Genomic DNA, 23,104 nt, shown 5'->3' with positions numbered 1-23,104 from the left:
ATGTATGGAAACTCGACTTAATTAACCAACCAATCAAAATTCCATTAAAGTCCCCAAAGTTGTTGAGCCAACGAATAAGAAAATTTTATATGAAATATTGGGGACTAGTGTAATAAATAGCCCAAAAACCCCTCCCTCCCTGCATATTTGAAGAAAAAAATTTGTGCTTCGCGCCCTTCCAAATGGTTTCTGCTTTTTATCACATTGTATATTTTGTTTTTATTTCTATAAAAATATTTGTAAACAACAAATATTTAATCAAAAAGTTATTTTATATAAAAAAGAAACAGCGTTGATATTTATCTAAGCCTTGTCTAAATGAATAATTATATATGATGTCATATTATTTTCAGGATAAGTTTATCATTTTTTTGTGTACATACCCTTACAAAAAGACATGTTTTTTTATGGCAATTTTCATTAAAAACCCTTAAAACTAACTACACTCTATATTCCTAACTTTATAAAATACGCTACTCTTGTTGTCTTTAATTGATTTTAGTTTAAAGGGGGAGTAAATATTTTAGGTGCGCTTCACGCACCGCCCTTACTTGGAAACACCACTTAATGAAAAATTAACAGAGTTTTAAAGTGCCATTTAAAGAGGGTAGGATATGTTGATATAACTTTTTAGCTTCTCTATAATTCACTATGGCTGTCAGTACGTAATGCTAAGGGGGAAATGTAATTTTTTCAACTGCAATTAAAGATAGAAGGCTAAAACTTAATGTTAACATTCCCATCATTATGGAGTATAATTAACTATTAAAAATTCATGGAGGTCGAACTGCTTTTAAGGACGTTTTTGGCTATTTTTGTATCTTTTAAATTTTGGGTATAGTCCCTTTTGTGACATTGCCTCTTAAGGTGCATTTCGTTGTATTTTCACAGTAGCTTTTCCCCTATTTATAGCTCCTGCGGGGCCAATTGCCTAACCCTACGGGGAAATCACCTGACCTAACTTAACCTTAATAACTTAATAACCTTAAAAGCTACTATGAAAATACAACGAAATGCCCCTTAAGAGGTGTTGCCATAAAAGAGACTATACCCCAAAGTTTTCCATATTTCTAAGAGATTTTTATATTTGTAGATCAAATATTTTATTTTTTACATAGTTCTTTATATCTTTGGTTTTTATGGTACGATAAATTTTTTTTGTGGATTATAATATTTAAAAAAATAAAATTTCTTGCTGTTTCGAGCATCCAGTATATAATTTACTTTGACTGTCATCACACAACGTACAGGAAAAAGGATTTGTGACTTTTTCTACCTAAAATATATATTTATTTCAACAGATGCTCTTTAAATCTACTTGTCTGTATTCTTATTAATGATTTTTTGTGCTTTGCTACTTAAAGATGTTGTCATCCAATAAAGAAATATTTAAAATCAGTTTTACGTATTAGGTTAATTTTTGGTAAATTATTTCCAAAATGAGTGTTTTTATCTCCCCCCCCTCCAAATTTTTTTTAATGGGGTTATTCATCCTTCCTGCTGAGATTTTATAACATCCCCTTTTACCCATAAAAAATGTTTTGTGGTGGGGGGTCATTGCAGGGTGGGGAGAAGGGATGGGGGAGAAGAGATGGGGTGGGGGGGAAGAGATGGGGGATATAAATGGGAAATAGGGATGGGGGAAGGGATGGGGAAGAAGGGATAAGAGTAGAAGGCCCATAATCAAATAATCCCACCCCTTAAAACGCCCTTATTTAAAATTAGTATATATAATCAAAATGCCCCCCCCTAAAGCAAAGTGCCCCCCCGGGGCACTTTGATTTAGGGGGGGGCAAAATTTTACAAAATCTTCAAAATGCCCCCCCCTAGACAAAGTGCTTCGCACGCCACTGAGATTTTATAACATCCCCTTTTACCCATAAAAAATGTTTTGTGGTGGGGGGTCATTGCAGGGTGGGGAGAAGGGATGGGGGAGAAGAGATGGGGTGGGGGGGAAGAGATGGGGGATATAAATGGGAAATAGGGATGGGGGAAGGGATGGGGAAGAAGGGATAAGAGTAGAAGGCCCATAATCAAATAATCCCACCCCTTAAAACGCCCTTATTTAAAATTAGTATATATAATCAAAATGCCCCCCCCTAAAGCAAAGTGCCCCCCCGGGGCACTTTGATTTAGGGGGGGGCAAAATTTTACAAAATCTTCAAAATGCCCCCCCCTAGACAAAGTGCTTCGCACGCCACTGATTGAGGGAAACAGGCAAATGAAAGATTAGAACAGTCCCGTAAGGATAAAAGCTCGTGGGAATAGGGATAGATCACCCTGATAGAAATTTGGTTGTATCTATGCCATAAAATAAAGGTGTTGGTGGTCTAAAAATAGGTTTCAGCTAATGCATCTAAAAAGTTATTTTATAAGATTTTAGAGTAAAATCTTGAAAGAAATTCGTTTGTTTTATTTCATTTATTACCTTGATCTTTGTCTAAGTAGATCAATCAGGGGTTTAGGACCAGTTGTATACCCCCCTGCTGCTCCTCCAAGCGCTTTCCCAAGGGTTGAATTGATAATATCCACAGAACCCTAAAAAAATAATAATAATTAAAATGAAATTTAAAAGACTGATCTTCAAATATCGTCACAGACTGAAACCTGCTATAAATATAATTATACGTTTTGATTGGTTGATTCCAAACAAGTAGTGTCCAAATTTGTAAACAAATAATTTTTAACTTCAGAAAGTTTATTTTTATAATCACTGGGGATGTGTATTAATTCATCATTATCTTTATTATCCCTTAAGAACCCTCCCTGATAGATATGAAACAGCTTTCAGTAATCAAATATTAACTAAATATACCAACCTCCATACCAAAGAGCTGTTCAGTGCCCCTCCCAGTAGGACCCAGGAATCCAGTGGCATGACACTCATCAAGAAATATCAAGGCACCGTATTTGTCTGCTAGCTCCTAAAAAAGCCATGGATAACGCAGCAATAACTAACAATTAAAAAAAGATGACAACATCCATAAGTAGAAGTACAAAAAATCCTCGATGAAAAAAACGGGCAAATGAGTTGTAGAGCTGAAGTTTAGTTGTCATAACAAAGAGAAAAAAGACAAATCATGCAAAAAGTAATAGATAATCACAAAACTTTTTTTTTTAAACTGGTGTTAGGGTACTTTACATAAACAAGTAAATTAAATATTGGATGCTTATTTGTACATGGAATCTTGAATAGCAGCAGAGAAAATCACATTTTCCCCACAGTGTTAGGGGTAAACATGCAGACGGACAGACAAAGTCAATTGACAAAGCTTATCTACTAAAAGCTTAACCTTTAATACCATAAATTACATTTTGTCAAAAAATAATAAGCGGATTGTTAAACAGATTATTATATGAAATGAAAGCAAGGTTTTGAATAGGAATGATGACATCACATTATTTGAAAACATAAAAATATAATTTTAACAAAGGAAAATCAAATAATTGAGTCCAATTAATTTAAAATCTCAAAAATGAAATAGTCGAAAAATAAAAATACTTATAAAAAATAAATTAGAGTGTTATGCATACTCGTACATATAATTTTAGCCTTCAGAACTTGACTGACTCAAATTATATTTGAATATTATTACAATGTACCTTGATCTGGGGGAGAGGACAAACATTTCCATCCATAGAAAAGACGCCATCTGTTACTATCAACCTTATTCCGTCAGTCTAAATATCAAACACATTATATAGTTCGAAATTAATAGTTTAAATTGAATGAGTAGTATATTTGACTGTTAATTACACTAGTACCCAAAGTTTCAAACCCAAGTGTCTTACTTAAAAACTTTCATTCATTCATTCATTCATTTGTAGAAATAGTATTTTCCTTACTATCTACCCGAAATTCTAATTTAAGAAATCTTCATTGGGGATGTACATAAAATTATCGTCCTTTGTCGATAAATTTACCTGAATGGCTAATTAGCAGCTGATTAGAATAATAGAGAGGTTAAATTCCAGCTTCTCATTATTTAACATTTCAGTAGAATATGAATGAAAAGACAAGAGGATAAGCGACGGATTATTTGTTTTATTAATTTTACCTCAGATTCAGCAAGTTTTGCTTCAAGATCCTTCATATCCTTGTGCTTGTATCTGTACTTCTTAGCCTTGCACAACCTAAACAAGTATTATATAAGTTTAGTCTCTTTATCCTTCATATCCTTGTGCTTGTATCTGTACTTCTTAGCCTTGCACAACCTAAACAATTATTATATAAGTTTAGTCTCTATATCCTTCATATACTGGTGCTTGTATCTGTACTTCTTAGCCTTGCACAACCTAAACAAGTATTTTTACAAGTTTAGTCTCTAAATCCTTCATATGCAGATTATAAAAACAGAACAAATAGTTGCACTTTTAATTTTCTTATTTACACAAAATATTAATGAATATTTGTTTTAAAAAGATAATCTTCATGAATAGAAGAGATAAAACTTACTTGTTTAAATTGAAATTTTACATTATTTTGCAGTAATAGCATTGACAGGTTTACTGTGTATTACAACCTTTACGAGGATCATAAAGGCTGAAATGTGTCAAATACACAATTTTCTCGAGTGCTCCCAATAGAAGTTATATTATTTGAGGTTTTTTTTCAAAAAAAAGCTGAATACTTCAAAGACTCACCAATAAGTGATTTTATTTGAATGCTAGTTTCTATCTTTTATGCTTTATCTCCTTTAGTTGGCTATAATGTAATAATAACCACGTAAAGTAATGAGATACAATCAAAGAAAGCAAAGGATATTTTTGTCCTTATATTTATAAGACACACAGGGTGCGCTACATATCTAGGGACTTTTTAAAAACGGCCATAGCGTCAAAACTACTTGACCAATCAGGACGTTTGACCCCACTATAAAAAGCTTAGGTAATGACCTTTTAGCACAAAAAAAATCTTTGGGCGAAGATGGGCTCGTACTCCGAGCTGGCCGCACTTATGTTCAACAAGGCAGATTCGAAGTGCGTCGGTGGTATAATCTGGATTCTCAACTAGGGCCCTCTAAATCGGACCTCAGCCCATCTGTAGATGAGCTAGAGTTATGCAACTTGCTGGGGATACTGTTAGATACATAAGTAAGACACTAGAAAAGACTACAGCTCTTTATCTAAAATGGCTTGGCTTTAGTACTCCGGCAAAGTGAAACGTGGCAGATTTAGAGATTTCAAAAACGTCAAAAATCGTGTAAAATCGTGAAAATTTCTCGTTTCTCGACGTCAGAGACCCATATGGAACTTAAAACTCATTTTAGACTATGAATTGCGCTGACAACCCTAGATGAATCTTCCTGCCTTTTCCAAAAAGGTATAGAACGTCGTTCTAGCTCAACTGTGGTCCGAATAAGAGCCTCTGTGTCAAAGGGTAGCTTGAAAGTTGGGTGAATTTGGATCCTGCGGTTACTCACATTCCTAAGGAAATGGGGCCTCCCAGCAGCCCGATCTTAATTCAATGGACTTTTGGACCTTGGGGCACCAATAGACGTACCCATAACATAAAGACCTCCCTCATTGCCACTATCAAGGAGAACTTCGCCAGCTTGGACAGTTACATTCTGACCTTGGCCTGCCAGCGGTTGAGGAGGCGGGTAGAGGCGATGATTGATGCTGGCGGCGATTTTATTCAATAATCTAATAGTCATATACCTAATTTGCTCCCCAGTTTTTAAAATTCAATAAAATCTTTAAAATTGACGATTTTATGTTCATTTGTTTACAATTTAGAAAAAGTCCCTAGATATGTGGCGCACCCTGTATAATAATATCAAAATATATAGCTTGTCTTTTTGTCATCGAAGCTGTGGATTTTATGGTTGTTAAAGTGAGCAGGATGCCCTAGGTTCCTGCTGTTTCTGTTGCCAGGAGTATTTTTCCTGCAAATTTTTTTTATATCTATTCTATTATTTCTATTATATCTATTATGCTGTACCCGTCCTCTTCACTTCAAATAATTAGTCTTTCAAACTTATTTATTTAGGTTGTCAAATTAATTGATATCAAAGAAAGAATCATGGAAAAAAAACAAAGTATTGGGTTTCGTCGTATTTTTACAGTAGCTTTTCTCCTATTTCTAGACCCTGAGAGGGGCTCTAAAACTGCGGGGCCTATTTCCTAACCCTACAGGTCAATCAATAATATTTACCTAACCTAACCTAAAATAACCTATCAAAAGCTAAACCTCTACTTTTCTTTCCTTGATCCTAAAGAAACAGAAAGTTGTGTTAGTTTAACTGTTGTTACACGTGAAGTAACACCAATTGTATCTGTTCATTGTCAAGTAGTTGAAGTGTTCGAATCTCGGCGAATCATGACTATTGATGGTAAGACTGTTTTTTTACTGCTGAAATGTCAGGTAGGCACATATTTAAATAGAAAGAGTAATGAGAATGCGTTATAGACAAAGGTTTGTTTCGTCGTTTGGCAGCAAAATCATACATTTCATTGGCAAGATTTGGTTCAGAGATTCACCTAAATAGCAACACGTGGTGTATACTATCCTCTAGAAGTTTTCTAGCTTTCTCTGTTTTTTAAAGTGTCTTAGGCCAGGACTGAAAAAGCTGTAATTTCAATTGGTTTTCGTGTTTAAGTTTGTACTATTGTTGAGTTTTAAAATCTACTTGTTCGCATAACATTGAGCTAAAGACAAATCATCCTTTTCATGAAGAAAAATATTTACAACAAGGTTCATTTTTCCTTCTAATTTGTTTAAATTAAAAACCATTTGTAACTAGTGTTACCATTTTTCTTCTATCTGTTGCTGTTTTCCTGTGCATTTCTACAACCACAATTCTGATTTTAGAAGCATTGTTAGGAGCAGAGCTACTCTATGTTTTGGATAAGTTTTCATGACACTCCGTCAAAAAAGGAGTAGTTTTAGTATTTCCATATCTAATTAATTTAATTCTATTATATTTTCTTACTATACCCATATTCCTGTTTATAGTCAAATCCTGTTCTACCTTTATTCAAGCTATTGTTAATTCCCAATGCTGGGCTGATTTAAGACAATATTTTCCTTGTGGTACATACAACCTAAATGAATTCAGTTATAACAAAATATTTTGTATAATAATCTCATTATGCTTAAAACCTTTATGGCTACTTACGGCTTCGCCTCTAGACTTTAAAAGATAGGAAAAGGTACACAACATTTATTTCAAACTTTCGTTAGATATACACGAAGCTTCCTTGTAAAGTACAACCAAATTAAACCTAGCGTTTTAAAGATATTTTGATTCCAAAAAAACTTTAATTGCATTAAGTTTTAATTGATGAAAAACGTTAATTAAAAGAAAAATACGTTAAAAGAAAAAAAATTTCAAGATCAAATTGATTCAAAACAGGTTGTAGTGCCTAACAAAAATGACCAATTATAGGCCAGTATACATTTCATTATTGGTCAATTACAATGTATACTTTCCTATCATTGGTCATTTGTATTGTATGCTCTATAAGCTGCTTGAACTAATTCGCTTTAGAAAAATTTACGTTAAACATGTTGATTTTACAGAATAGCTTCATATAATTGACAAATATATATAAAGATTAGGTAGAATTTTCGATAAAATGAATACCATGAACGTGTACAACAAAAATAATGTTCTACCGTTATTCAATAATAAACAAGAATTATCAATATAAAAATAACGCCTTCAGTTATTAACAAAACACGGAAATAACAGAATGAATAATAACTGATTAAAATTACAATCAAATAAGTAGAAGTTAAAGAGAATGAAGGTGAAAGTCAGAATTTTGTTTGTTCTAATTTCAGAAACGAAAGTATTTTATAATTATTTTATTCTACCCTTCGTCCAATTTCTAAAAGCTACAAACACATGGATAATAAGCATACTAAACGCGTTTTGACCTTAGAAAGGCGTTTGATTGTTATGCTTTCCTTCCTTCCATGTATATTGTATATTTCCTGTATTTTTGCTAGATTAATAAATACACAACCAACACATGTGTTTTATATTCTCTCTGTACTCGCGGATACATGGAACAATCTATAGCATAAGATTGGATTTTTCCATATTATTAGAAAAAATATATTTACAATACAATTACTTCTTAGTGGAATTATATGTTTTATTTTCATGGAATGGTTTAACTTATCTATAATACAAAGTAGCTTAATGTCTGTCCGTCCGTCCGTTCGCCTGAAGCTTAAGATCTCGGTAACCACTTAACGGATTGGATTTTACTCTCCAGGGAATATATCTACTGGTCCTGTGGTAGTTTTAAGCTATTTTCTTTGGGGATGAGAACCCCAACCCGCCCCCCCCCAAAAAAAAAATTCTCCCTATTCTTATTTTAAGTAGGTACATAATTTTTTTGACAAAGTCCAAATTGTGTTAAAATTGTGTCAAATTGATCCATGTGACGTAATAAAATGAGGAAATTGAGAAGAGAAGTTGGAAAGTAAACCCCTAAAAAAGAGATAGATAATTACTCATTTTTATTACGCAACATGGATCATTTTTGACACAATTTTTACACAATTTGGGCTTTGTCATTTTTTTGTTCTTGAATTACCTCTAGAGGCTAGGGGCGAATCCATTAGTATCTTATAAAAAGGATTTAATTTTTTTAATGGTTCTTTAAATCTCCATTAACCTTTCTCTGAAACACTTCTTTAGAATATATTACTCAGGCTTGATTTAAAATTCGATAGAATCTGATCCACTTTATTGGTTTTCAATATATTAATCTTGATCAATATTTAGAAATAAGAAACATACCCATGATGCGTACCTTCTCTATAGATAGTAAGTTTATTCAAACTCACTAACATTTCTGATTGTATTTCATTATTTATTTTTAGAGTATTTGCATTATGTAGTGTAAGGTTTGATACATGCAAAATATGGATAAATTTCCAAAATTGTAACCCCCTTCTTAAACCCTCGACTTCCTTACACTGATATAATTCATACTATTTTGCTTGCTAAGTCATTTTGAATTTTGATGTTATGTTATGTTTTGAAAATTTAAATTTGTTTGTCAAAAAAACAAGGATGACGACAAACGTAAAGTGAAGCTCAATACATAAGACAGTCAGATAAACGAACAATAACAAACGTAAAGTTTGAATTATTTTTGATTCTAAGAGATATTCTATATAAAATAATACTAAGGCTATAATAGTTATTTTAGGCATATTCGAATAGGATTTGTAATAATATTTTATTTTTTCATACTAAAACTATACCCACTCTGTGTTTGCCAATGTTTGTTTGAACATTAAATTTGTTGAGCTTTGCTTTTTTTTTAAAGTTGCCAATCTTGTTTCCGTTATGAATTGCATATATTTTACCTAATTCCATCAATGATAGAGGCATGGTTCAGCTCATCTGATAAAATCACATCCTGTAAAAAATAAATATACTGTATAAAAAAGACACTTAATCTTCACAGCATGCAAAAAGCAATAATGTTTAAGTACAGGTGGTTGTTATTATGGGGTAATACTTATCCATTAAAAAAATGTTACTGGCGACGTATTTCATTTCTTTTTTAATGCCATATTTCTTCCAAATCAAGTGAATTTTTAAATTTCACACCACAATGTGGGCACCTAATCCCCCCCCCTCCCCTAATATATTTTTGGAGTTAATTCCCCTTCAATATATTTAAGATGGAGGGAAAGACAAAATTTGTTTAGAATATTACAAGTAATTATCTCCAAAACTTTAATTAACAATAAAAGTTCATCTTATCTTTGTCGCTCATAATTAAGATTTTCTTATGACAAAATTTATAAAACTAAAATATTATATTATAGTTAAAAAGACATAAAAGTTATTTTAAAGTTGAAAAAGTTTGCCGAAAATGAGACAGAGAGGGAGAAGGAGAGACAGACTTGAGGTGTTTTATGAAAAAAGTTTAGCAAATAAATCTAGAAATAAAGATGCTACAAAAAGTTATTTTCATTTGTTTCAAAAGTTTGTGTATACGTTTTACATATAATATTCTTTCATTTTAGATATGAACTATGTAAAGTCTATAGAATTAAACTTTTACTGGATACACGGAAAAATATAGATTATTCAATTACTTTAAATTTAATTATAAAATTTCCCCATGAATAAGCTAACAAGAAAACCAAAATTATGTTAAAAACAAGGAATAAGGTGTTACCAACAAGCGAAATAAATCTAAAATAATATTAGGGGGGGGGGGTTTGTAAAGGTCGTCGTTTATACATGTTTACCCCAAACGACAGCTGAAAATCAGGTATAGGTTTCGTGATATGTGCGGGTTAAAAACTCCTATAGGTTGTTTTAGTATAGATTTCATAGGAAAACCAATTAAACACTAATAATATTTGTATATGTACGTTATAATATAGGTATGTTTTCCAACTTTGTATCTTAATTCCATTTGTATATTTGATATATTTTTCAATGCTTTCCCACAAAGCGCATAAAAAACACTGTAACTCACTCCTTTTTTTTAAATTAATTGTTGATAATGAGGAAACAAGTTTTAATCTCTTTGGGTGCACTTAAACTTGCCGACCGCTACCCCTGTTGGGCTACCCAATATCCAATATAACCTAACCTATTATGACCCGAAGTAAAAAAAATACGAAAAAATATTCCCTCCTCATTTTTAGTAGCGAAGCTACTCTATAATTCGTAATGTCCATGCGTCTGTCAGAGACAGAAAAAGGGGAAACGTGATTTTCTCGGCTCCTTTAAAAGATAGAGAGCTGAAATTTTCAGGGTTTAATTGTGTTAACATTCTTCATATTTTCACCAAGTTTCGTTAAAATTCGTCAATTGGTTGGGGTGGTAGACAGATTCCTTCATTTTCAAGTTATCATGATTTTCTCAACTTCTATTCAATATAGACGGCTGAAACTTTTATATTCTGCATACTTTTATAAAATTTTATCGAGATTTGCTTATTGGTTGGGGTTGGATGGGTTTATCCATCCATAATTTTTTAGCTTCATTACTTATGGATGTTGACTAAGAGAGGTGGGTTCTCTTTGACAAAACACTTTGAGGGAAAGCGGTTATTTTTCCAGAGGTTTTCCTTTTACTACACAACTCTTTCTCTTACTTCTGGAATTGTCAGTTAGCATACAGTTCTAGTAGAAAGTTTCTTATTTTATAATTCTAGAAGTATAGCTACTGTATATTATACTAGCGGCTACGCCCCCCTAGAGGCCTCTAGGGGCACTTGAGGAGGGGGGAGTCGAATTTGATAACCCAATTTCTTATTTTAGATTTTTTTTAAATTAAAAAAAAAAATTTGGAAAGTGGAAATTTTTTTTTTTTTTTTTGGGGGGGGGGTATTTTTCATTTTTTGTGGGGGTTGGGGGTGTCCAACTCCCCAAGAAAATAGTTATAAACCTTCCCGGGACCTATGAGAAGCTACCCTGTTAAGGAGAACCCGATCGGTTCAGCGGTTGGTACAAACATACAAACACACAGACAAACATCCTGTTATTTTATTATAAGGATGGAAATATCTAATAGAAAGTTTCTTATTTTATTATTCTAGAAGTGTAACTACATTATATTATACTAGTGGTTGCGCCCCTAGCATCTAGGGGCTCTATAATCAAAGGGATATGGTTGGGCAAAAAAATAGCCTAAAACCACCTTAGGAGCTTAAGAAGCTTCACTGTTAGTTAGCGAGATCCATCGCTACAGACAGATAAAAGCTTATTGCTTTATATAATAGGATGGAAATATCAGAAAGCATAAAGTTCTAGTAGAAATTTTCTTATTTTATCATTTTAGAAGTGTAGATACTGTATTTTCTTTCTGTAGATGTTTTCATCCTTGTTCTATTGTGTGAGTCCACTTTTGTAATAAAAACTTTTTATATTAATTTTTTTAAAGGTAAACCAATGACATAAGCCTTATAATTTGTTTTTGTTATAAATTAGATAATATTTTCTCTACAAAATTTTAGACAAGGAAATTTAACTTGGATAAGAATTGGATATTGTTCATAATTTAAAATTTTTGGTTACTGATTTTAAAGATGTACAAATCATAAAGATTGACACCATCCAGAAAATCGAAGTTCAGCAATTCAGCGGTCAGACATACGAACACAGACAAATATAGAGAAACAACGCATTAAATACTCAACATTCTTTAGCAGTCTTTAAAAAAATAAGTAATTAATTAAATATAGTTTGTTAATATGGATTTGACATTCTTTATTATACAACTAGCGGCTTCGCCCCTAGCCTCTAGGGGCTTTGCCTCGAGAGGTATAATTACATCTTCTATTACATACCCAGCAGAAAAAAATGCAAATGGATCGAAAATTTTCGCACCTACCCAGCAGAAAATTTTTTCGCGATTAAATAACGAATTCGCAAAATTCGCTTAATTCATTATATAAAAAAATGGGGGGGATTTTTGGTTTTTGGAGGGGTTGGGGATGCCACACCCCTCAAGAAAATAGCCTAAAACCACCACAGGACCTAGATCTTAAGGGACACACGGACAGACAGACTGACAGACAGACGGATAGACGTCAATCTACTTTGTATTATAGATAACGGGAGCTTCGAATTTAAAATTGTTGCTAATTGGCATAGGAATTAATGTTTAAAAAATCAAGGGAATAAGATAATTATATCTTATAAGCCAAAAGTCACCTATATACATACGGACTTTAAATGATTTTACCTGAGGACCACAAAGTTGTTCAAAAAGGCCAGCATTGGCATCAAAACACGAGGCATACAGTATAGTATCATCCCTTTCGTGAAATCTAAAATTAAAACAAAGGTAAAATGAGTTATTTAAGTAAACAAAATTTAGCATAAATGGATATTTAAATCCCAAGGTATTAAATGATCGAGCGTTAGCTCATCATTTAATACCGAGGGATTTAAATATCCATTTATGCTAAATTTTGTTTGCTTAAATAACATTCTATTGCAACAAAAAGGTGATGTTAGCAAATAATTTCTTGAATAAAATCATAAAACGTTTTTTCATTTAATTTTCATTTTTTTCACTGTTGTGTTTTTATTTGACATTGAAAATAAAAATCATAAAAAATCTTCCAAATCAAAGAGAAAAAATCTTTGAATTATTGGTCAATTTAAGTTCAAAGATTTTTTTATTGTAAAAAGTTAATTTTTTAAAAATATTTTAGAAAAAAAATCTTCTAACAAAAAAAAATTATCATAATCCAAGATGGCGTCAATACATGAAAATAATATTTTCAAAACAAAAAATTAAAACTTGAATATCTTTTTTCACAGATTGAATTTCAAAAATCGGTCTGACAGTTTTTCCAAAGTCAGTATGATCTATCGAATGAAAAAGGTTTGAAACTGATAGAACATTTCTTTATACTAAAACATATTTTTTCTCACGTTTTTTCCCACACTTCCAAAAAATGAAATTCAATGAAAATTAAATGGTTCTCACGTTAAAAAAATTTTCTCACGGGTCCTAAAAATGAAATTAAATGAAAAACATATGTACCATTTAAATGAAAATTAAATGGTTCCCACATTCTAAAAATTTTCCCACGCTTGACATTCTTGAAAAAACCTAATTAATTGAATATTTAAACAAACTGAATATCGCGTTTTTTGCAATGGAATGAAAATTGCAATAATTTTTTTATGTAATAAATTACATCCAACAGTTTTAGAGCCCCCCGTAGGGGCTAGAAATAGGAGAAAACCTACTGTAAAAAATACGAAGAATCGCCCCTTAAGGTGCGATGTCACGAAAGGGACTATATCCTAAATTTGTATATATCTAAATATAATACCAAGAATGAAAGATTTAGTTTTTGCTTTTTATTTTTGCATTATTCATGACTAAGATAAGAAAATATACCAACAGGCAGATATGGATACTGATAGTGAAATTAAATAAGAACAATTAATCTTTATATGCAACAAATGAAATTAAAAAGAAGTATAAAACTCATAAAAGAGTTTCTAAAGACACTTTGCCATTTACCTTTCAATGCTATAATAAAAACATATCATACTACTATTTAATATTTTGTTTTAAAACTGCAGTCTCATAGGAGGGAGGTGACATAGGACTGTAAATCAGACATGTACAAAAAGTTTTACAGTCACGTTATCATTTATGTTGGGTCAAAACTTTTAGGTAATATTAAATATTTTTTACTTATCTTTGAGTCCCTTGCTATGATACAATGAGGAACTAAAGAATGCATGATATGATATATTTATGAACCATACCATAGTAGTATATTTATTTTTATATATACAAACAAAAACAAGTATATATATAATATAAATCAAAAATCATGTAACATAAAATAATAAGGTTTTTCATTTGAAACAAAAGATATTGGAAAATCCGAATTTGCTGTGCTTTCAGAGAAGCTATATAAATGTCTTGGATTGGTTTTACCCTATGAATTAGGGCGAAGTAACTTGTAAATAAATATCAGAGCATTATTAATGTTTTGAAAGATAAAAAGATAAGGGGTATAAACACCACCAAAACGCCTCTATTGATCCTATATTTAGCTAGTTAAATAAAAAAAATTTTGAAGTAGATGTGCTACTATAAATACTTTAATATTTATGAAAAGAATATAGCACATTTATCCAAGGATTTTATTTGGTTGGAAAGGGTGGAAGGTAAATAAAAACAGTCATGTAAGTTATTTAAGGTTGAATGGGGAAGGGTTAATTTTGGACCAAACATTCCATGAAAAATATGGGTAACAGAGATTTTCGGAAGGATTAATAATTGTGGATGAATTTTTATTCAGATTAAAATTAAAGGGACTGTGAACGTAAATTTTTCTCATCTTAATATCAAATCTTAACATTATCTCATTCATAATATCTCACAGATAGAGCAAAACGCGCTTTTGTTTGCTTAAAAAACGGCTTTTTCCGACGATTTTTATAAGGTAAAGGGAAAGGAAGAAATTTTCCGTATTATATAAAATGTGCATTAAATTGCTTTTTTCTCCCATTATAGCTAAAATTAAACTTTTTCACATAGTTCTGGATTTTTCCTAACGGTTAAGCTGACTTTTAACATAATCCTTGCTCTGAACCAATGTATAGTTACTTAGAAATTGATAAAATAAGCAATATTTTTTATTGAAAACCAAATACAATAACAAAGCTAGAAACAGGTTATTTTATTAGTATCCAATTAACTTTAGATGGCCCATCTCTCGCCCACCTTTAATTATAAATTTGTAAATAATAAAGACGCAATATTTCTTTATAAACAGTCCGATAAAAGTGTAAACTAATTCTCGAAAGTGGGTTATTTATTGTCCAACACAATAAAAAGGGATATTCTTATTTTAAATAACCTATGAGATTCAACCCTTTGTAGACAGTGAGGTATTTTTTTGTCAATAATACGAATTTAGAATAGGTCTTTATTACCTAATTACTACGTTATAAAAAATCTAATTGGCAATTTTATATCATAAAATAAATCCTTAACAGTAAGTAAATTGTTTCAACTATATATGACAAGTTAAATATTCCTACAAACATTATAAGAAACAAAAACGTTCAGATTTTCCCTGTTTTTTCCTTTTTCCCTTCCAAAATACCATAAAATCAAGGCTTTATTTCTGGATATTTTTGTTAATAGAACGCTTTTGGTTGATCAGTGTAGTGAAATGTGCTTAGAAAATGTTAAGATTTGATAATCAGATGAGAAATATTTACGTTCACACTCCCTTTAAAATGGTATAGTGGTGGGGTCGGGGGGGGGGGGGGGGCTAATAACCCAAAACTCTTCCCAGCTTCCCACATCATTTTAATACAAATAAAAAGATTTTTAATCTTTTTATTTGTATTAAACCTTCACTGTAATTTAATCTACCAGCAAATACATGATAAAGATGGAACTTCTCTCTGCTCATGTCTGCTCGCTTACCTTGATATTTTGTCCTCCAACTCCTTGTGGATATCCTGGGTTCCACAGATAAACCTAAACAAAATATTTTTACAATTTTATAGATTCAGGGATCTGAAGGGATAAGACAAAGGCGATAGAATGATGTACTAAAAGAATATAGATTTCAACGATTGGTTGAAAAGTTTAGACACGAAAGGATTTGCAACTTATAATGATAATGAAATTAGAGTTAACAAAAATAAAATAAAAAATAGTGAAAAATTTAGAATCACTTTCCCCTTTATCCCTGGGTAAAATATTTTTTTGTTGATAACAGCGAACATACATGGTCCCTGATTTAAAGATAATCAGTTATTTATCGTATTTTAAAGTAATGATCATGCTGGAATGTTTTTTTTTCGTACTGTAATTGACACATTATTCTATACCTATATGAGCGACTACTTTTTCTGTTTTTTAACTTATGAATTATTTTCGACAGATTTTTTATAAAACGGCTTGCTTTATTGCATCAAGATCCATGACAGATCTATATAGGAAATAAACGTCTATATATGAGCTCGAGTCTTCTAATGCTAAAGTGTTTAATACTCATAGTGCTCCAATAATCCTTATTAAACTCTCATTGACCAAAGCGATAAGACCTTTATTCTATTTGTTTATGGAATGAATTAAGTTTTTCACTTCATGTTGATATTTGAATTACATTGAAGTATTTAATCCTTTTTTCATAAATAAAAAATTTACGTTCATAATAGAGTAAATCTAAGAAAACTGTATTTTAAAAGAATTCGATTGTGGCGACACTTCCTTTGTGTTTAAATATTTTAACTAAAATTTTAATCATATTAACCCTTTGGTGATGGTAATGTGAAAAAAATATAATTGAAAAAATCTTTTTAAAATCATTTAAATTAATAAATATTTACTTCTTTCTTTTACAAAGTAATGGTGGGGGAGGAAAATTGATTTATTGAGAAATAGATAAATAGATATGTACAAAACTAGCCAATAGCGATATAGTTATATTGAGCCAACTCTAGTAGTTTTATATCTAAAAGTTATGATATTACTATCTTATGTTTCCATAAACTTTACATTAAACTTCAAAATCGTTATGTGGTAGGCGGCATACGGACAGGCCTTTTCCAGAGTATACTATGCTCCGTGTTTACCAAATAACACCCAGACGTTAATCCCCGGCTTATCACAATTCTAGCCAGCCCATTTTTGGCCATTGTTTGATCATCAGAGACAACGGTCAACTTATCCACCGCTGATAACGGGAGGGGCGCTGCCCCTCCCCACTTCATGCTCCAGCAACCTACCCTTTTCCGGGGGACGTCTACCTTACCCCCCTACGGCAGCCTACCCCTCTATCATTCACCTGGATGGGGCTTCCCCCCATCTCCTCCACACCCCTTCTCTACCTAACCCATTTGTAATTTGTTTTGTATATAAGCTATTAAATTGTTGTATGTGTATTCAGTTCAAATATATCTTTCAAACAGTAACTACTTGTAGTACTTTATTGATAGAATCCTTAAGGCTAGGGGCTCTTTTGAATCGAACTCGCTCAGTAGGGTTGAACTGCTTCACCCCTACCACAGTTACAGCAGTTTTAAAAATTTGGTCACGGGTTCTGTGTCAATTAGGTTTAATCTATGAAGGCTTTAATTAATACTTCAAAACTTTTTTTTTAATATATTGAATGCTTTTTGTGAATTTTGATTTTTCAATGATAATGTCTTAGACGATTAAAGTTAAAACCATGAATATTTAAACGCCACTTCTCTATACTTTATTCTCTATAAAAGCTAATTTGCTAAAAAAAACTTAGTTTGTGAATGCTGTCGCCCTTGTTTGTTCAATACTATTTTATAACAATAAACATTACCAACACTTTTTGAGTTTAATTATAATGAAGGTGTTATTTATAATTAGAAAATTTGTGATGAAAAATATTTTCTATTTTCTTTCAACTTATCTCAAGTGTCCTTAGTTTCAGGAGTACGGATAAATAAGAATTTTTTTCATTTATTTTCTATGTCTGTCTTTACAAAAAAAACTTATTAAACAGAGAAGCATCTTAAGTTCGTACAGGTTCTGTTTTTATCGGGTTTTGGGGAGGATAACTTTACTCCTATGCGGAATATCCCCTTTATAAATTAATCGCCCCATTAAAAAAAAAAAAAATAAAAAAAAAATGAAATCCCAACCTCCCAAAAATATAGAAAAAATAAATCTTCTGCTGCAGTGAAAATTTATATTTTTTAAATAGGTATTTAAATTAAGTATTAGTAGCTAAGCCTCTAGATGCCCTGTGAAGAGGGGGAGGGGGGAAGTCAAGTCAACTGTCAAATGCAATTTTAGTTGTAAATATAAAAAATATTTTCTATAGGCAAATTATATTCGAGATTGAAGGTACCATTCTCTATAATAGCTATAAACCTTTCCTGGACCTATAAGCAAAACAGAATCATATCGGTACAGCAGTTACCGAGATCCTTTGCTACAAACAAGCATCCTTTCTCTTTTACATAAATGTAACTAAAAATTAATTAACTATTTTAGTTTTGTTGGTCTCTATCCCCGTCAGTGTCAACAACACTATTTCATATTTAATTACTGTAAGAAGAAATTATCAGAAAAATAATGAAGACAATTTATTATTTTTCTTCAGCTTTTCTACCAGAAATTTTCTACTAGATCTAGGTTACCCTGTAACATAAAATGAAAGAGAGAAATAAAGTGTTTAATTAAGAAATTTTGCAGAATGATAAAAGGTTTGGAACTATAAACATGTATGTATCTTTTAGAAAGCTTGTCTCGTGGCTGTGACAAAATAGTAGCACTTTACTCGTACTCAGGCAGGCGATATGTGTAATTCTCGGCAAAATTCAGCGTCAACTCATTCTTACCTATGAACAGTTTGCTTAATTAAAAAATTGGTTGCTTGTATAATTATTAATAGACTATAAAAGTTTTAAAGATTTTTAATCAATATAATAGATTTGAAATCTGCATAAAATTTTAAGGATTTTTTATAAAATTAGTTTTTTATATAATTCTTTATTTAATGGCGCAAATACAAATTAAGTTAAATAATATTGAGATCTGTGATTGGTGGATTGAAAACTATCTGCGCTCTGATTGGAGAAGCTTAAGTGACGTACATCATTTAACCAATTAGAGCGTAGGTAGTTTCCAATCCAGCTATCCTATTGGTCAAAATTTATTAACTTAAATCGTATTTGCACCTTTAAATAAAGAATTATATAAAAAACGAATTTTATAAAAAATCCTTAAATTTTTATGCAGATTTCAAATCTATTATATTGATTAAAAATCTTTAAAACTTTTATAGTCTAATAATTAAGATTTTCAAAAATTTACCAAAACTAGACATAATAGTGTATCCCGTCCTCTAGTTTTTTTTTTCAGGTTATCTAGGGAGGAGATTATACATGTACTTTTTTGGGTTACAGCAAAGTTTAAGGTTATACTATCTGTAAAAATCCTGCGCAGGCTGCTGGAAAACAAGATATACCTGACAGAGGAGAGACCAGCACCATGGCTTTTCAAAGCATCAATACCAGCCTATTCAAAAAAATATTGATTAATATAATCCTACAATATATAGCAGTAAAGTTTTTTTTCTGAAGCTAAAGATCTCATAAAATACTTGACTATATTGATTGGACTTTTAAGGGAAGCTTTAAAATGGCTTATTCCTTATGGCTATTTCCCTACCTTCCCCGCGGCCTTTCCTAGATACTAAGGGAAAGCAACTAGTATCAAATAAATTATATATTTTATTTGTAACATATCTGCAATTACTCAAGAAACTAGCCAACCTTAAATGTACAATCTTACTATGGTTAGAAAGCCCTAATAATTGTGTATGAATTACTATAAAATGATGCGAAAACTGTTAATTTTTCAACCTTACCTGAACAACCTTGGGATGGTTAGAAAGTCCCAGATAATTGTTTGCACAGAAATTTAAAATAGATTTCTCAGAACCCTGAAATAATCATAAATATAAGGGATATGGAATTTAGAGAGTTTCCATTAAAGTTTCTAGCTAGCTCAGAAACCCATTCCTCCGCCTCATTATTTTGAAATATATTGAAAGAAAGGGAGGAGTAGTTTTTCATTTAGTAGAGTTTACCTTAGATTATCCTATATTTTGTTTAAGGTATCCGTGCATGGTTAACACAGGTATAAACCTTGCTGCAGGGCTAGGGTCGTTTCCTAAGTCATTAGTTATCTCTTTAAAGTAAATCATTACAAGCCAAAATTATTTTCTTCTGTTCTATTCTTGTAAATTAATAATATGATGGAATTCAAAATCGTAATTCTTTGGTATTCAATCAAATTGAAAGTTTTCAATATCCGTATGTACTGTCTAGGTTATTTAAGTTACATGGTTAATATTTTACTTTATCTAACCAGTTAGATATTTAAAGTTTTATGAAAGCTTTAGTTTAGATAAGATTTGGTTTGAAGGAAAGTTGTAAGTTTAGAACCATCTCTTTTTGTTTTTGTTTTAAATGGGACTGATTTTGAGATTAATATAAAATAAAGATTCCATTATGTGTTGTAATCAAGTATATATATACTTTTAAAGCGCTAAAGGGTGTCATAATAACATTCGATCACATGTACAGCTTGATAATTTGGTTGATAAAACTAACCTGAACTTTGATGGCAACATCTTGTTGGGAAGTTATGATGCGTTCATTTTTCCAAGTACCAGCCTGTAGATAAGCAAAATTTGTTTAGGAACAAGTTTATACCTTTTTTATACCGTCCATTACTAAATAATCCGTCAAATAAAAATAAAAGGCACTTTTAAGTATTATATTGATAACTTATAAATTACCACTATACTACAGATTGATATTGCACAGTGGAAAGTAAGGTCCTAAATTTGCCTTGTACATTTTGAATGACAAATGGCCTCTCATTGGCTATTCTATCGTATGACGTCATCTGTGGAGGGACTTTTCAGATCCTCAGGGAAATTTATTGGAAATATAGTATTGTGAAAAAAAAACAATTATCTGAAATACTACCAACAAAAACTCATAGAGTAGCTATATCCGTAAAAATAAAACATACCTTCTTAATACCAGCTAGTTCATTCTCTAATTTTTCCCTAACATATACAACAAAGTTGTTAGGGAAACAATTCTTAAACTATTATTGCAACAAAGTTTTAATTTTCTAATATTTTGCAAAAACAATTTTTACATGGTACATGGATAGGTAGATACTAAGGAATTTTCATCGTAAAAAAATATATATGTATAGTATTTTTTCAATTGTGCCATTTCTATAAAATCAAATTTAAATAAAAAGTTTGAGCAATGTTTACAAGATAGTTTAATTCCTAATCCCTAGATTCAAAGATGAAAGTATAAAGTTAAAATTGAAGTATTAGGATCAAAAAGTACAAAATCCAAATTAACAAGGAAAAAAATAAATTATTACAAATCCTCAGCCTATAAAAATTAAATAAACAGTTATAAAAAAGTTAATCTGGATTTTTGAGTTATCCACCAAAATTAATTTAGTGGCGTGCACAGGGTTTTGCCAGAAAGGTGCACAAAAGCGATTCCGGATAAATTTGTAAATCAAATCAAGGCATGATGTATAGGGGGGTTGCGAGCTTTAGGGGGATGAATTACAGGCAACAAGAGGTTGTTGTTTTATTCTCAGTTGTTTAGATACATATACTCTCCTAGGTGTCCCCTCCTCTACATAATTTTCATTCTCAAAAGTCAAACAATTCTCTTTTTATAGGTAAGATGAAGTGCAATGCGATTTTTCACAACCCCCATTAAATTTCACGGAGTATGGCTATTTTAGCCTAAATTCCCCTTGGCTGTGTGTATCATTGGGTGTTTCCCTTATAACGGGGTAAAGAGGGGTGTGGATGGTGGATATCCCTTTTATGCACGCCTCTGGTTCAAATTTTTAATCGATTCAAATCTAAGAATATTATGCTTTGAATTTAAGTAATTTTAAGTCATGTTATCAAAGGAGTATGATTTGGATTAAACAAAAAATAAGAATCAATACCTAACAGCAATTGAAGCGGCGGTGGATTGGTTTCTTGTAGCTGGCCTCCAAAGTATTCCACTTACATTGGCTTCTCTTACAAATAATTGGTATCCCTTGCGACAACTCATTCTTGTCTAATAATAGCTAAAATTAAAACAATATAACAAGGTTTAATACCTGATAAGAATATATATTTGTTTAGTATGTATTTTAAAACAGGCATCTGATGGGACAAGAAAATAAAGTTGTTAACATTCCAAGTTATGTTAAACATAATTACCCATTCTTTATATTAAATTATTGGTTGAAAAGTTTGGACAATGCTAGTACAGAACCAATCAAAGTACCCAATTAGTACGACTAACATAACGTGATTACAAAACTTTAGGTACCAGTGTAATTTACAGTCCAATGTTCTCTCCCCGGCCCCCTTGGTAGGAAACAGATAAACCCATGTATTAGGAAACAAAATTCTTTCTATTTAATTAATTACAGCTCATTAACTGCAAATGTCAATTTAGCATTAGTATTTCAAATACTTTTATCATAAACTTTATATAATACACACTTCTTTAACGCAATGATATGGAAAAGGCTTTGCCATTACTTTACTAATTTTCTTTTAGCATTATGTCCAATTTTCAAAAACCAGTTATGTTGCTGATATTTTCACTGTTTTACAAATATTTCTTATTTAAACTTATAACCTTACTGGTTTTACTTATGATAAAAAAGTTTCATAACTTGTCATAAAAATACAAAAATTGTATTTTTAAAACGTATTTATGAGGTAATAAATAGATTTGAACTGATATAGCCTATGTACATAGGCAGAAAGGCTTGTGTTGTTAGCATAATTTTAGAGATGTTCCCGCATTGTAATAAATATTTACTTTAGGAAATATTAAAATTAAATGAATACATCTTATAAAAATAAGCATAAATATAGTAAAAGTTTAATCCAGACTTAAAGTATTGCTCTAAATCAAGTGAAAAAGATGGATACATCTTAAGTTAAATAAAGTTTCATCACATAGTAATTAGTCAGTTTTCCGCGAATAGTAAAGAAAAAAATGTAAGATTTATTCCATTTTACAATAAAAGTTGAAAACGGGAAGCAAATCACAATTTTTAATGGC

At 31.2% G+C, this 23,104-nt stretch overlaps 1 protein-coding gene across 1 annotated transcript in view; it reads right to left on the bottom strand.

Annotated features, from left to right (window-relative positions):
- Window positions 1-22,770, bottom strand: part of Gcat (Glycine C-acetyltransferase) — a 36,477-nt gene extending 13,707 nt beyond the window's left edge. Inside the window, exons 1-12 of the mRNA XM_080150660.1 lie at window positions 21,984-22,770; window positions 21,021-21,057; window positions 20,594-20,656; window positions 19,846-19,920; window positions 19,444-19,493; window positions 15,912-15,965; window positions 12,681-12,765; window positions 9,335-9,387; window positions 4,059-4,134; window positions 3,604-3,681; window positions 2,820-2,924; window positions 2,429-2,538 (exon numbers count right to left, since the gene is read on the bottom strand). Coding sequence (XP_080006786.1) covers window positions 2,429-2,538; window positions 2,820-2,924; window positions 3,604-3,681; window positions 4,059-4,134; window positions 9,335-9,387; window positions 12,681-12,765; window positions 15,912-15,965; window positions 19,444-19,493; window positions 19,846-19,920; window positions 20,594-20,656; window positions 21,021-21,057; window positions 21,984-22,093 — 896 coding nt within the window. The 5' untranslated portion in view covers window positions 22,094-22,770. The remainder of the gene's footprint in view (window positions 1-2,428; window positions 2,539-2,819; window positions 2,925-3,603; window positions 3,682-4,058; window positions 4,135-9,334; window positions 9,388-12,680; window positions 12,766-15,911; window positions 15,966-19,443; window positions 19,494-19,845; window positions 19,921-20,593; window positions 20,657-21,020; window positions 21,058-21,983) is intronic.
- Window positions 22,771-23,104: the final 334 nt, after the last annotated feature.

Source organism: Acartia tonsa, chromosome 2 (genome assembly GCF_053477335.1).
Source record: "Acartia tonsa isolate MP-2025a chromosome 2, ASM5347733v1, whole genome shotgun sequence".
NCBI lineage: Eukaryota > Metazoa > Arthropoda > Copepoda > Calanoida > Acartiidae > Acartia > Acartia tonsa.
This window is presented reverse-complemented; position numbering and strand designations above follow the sequence as displayed.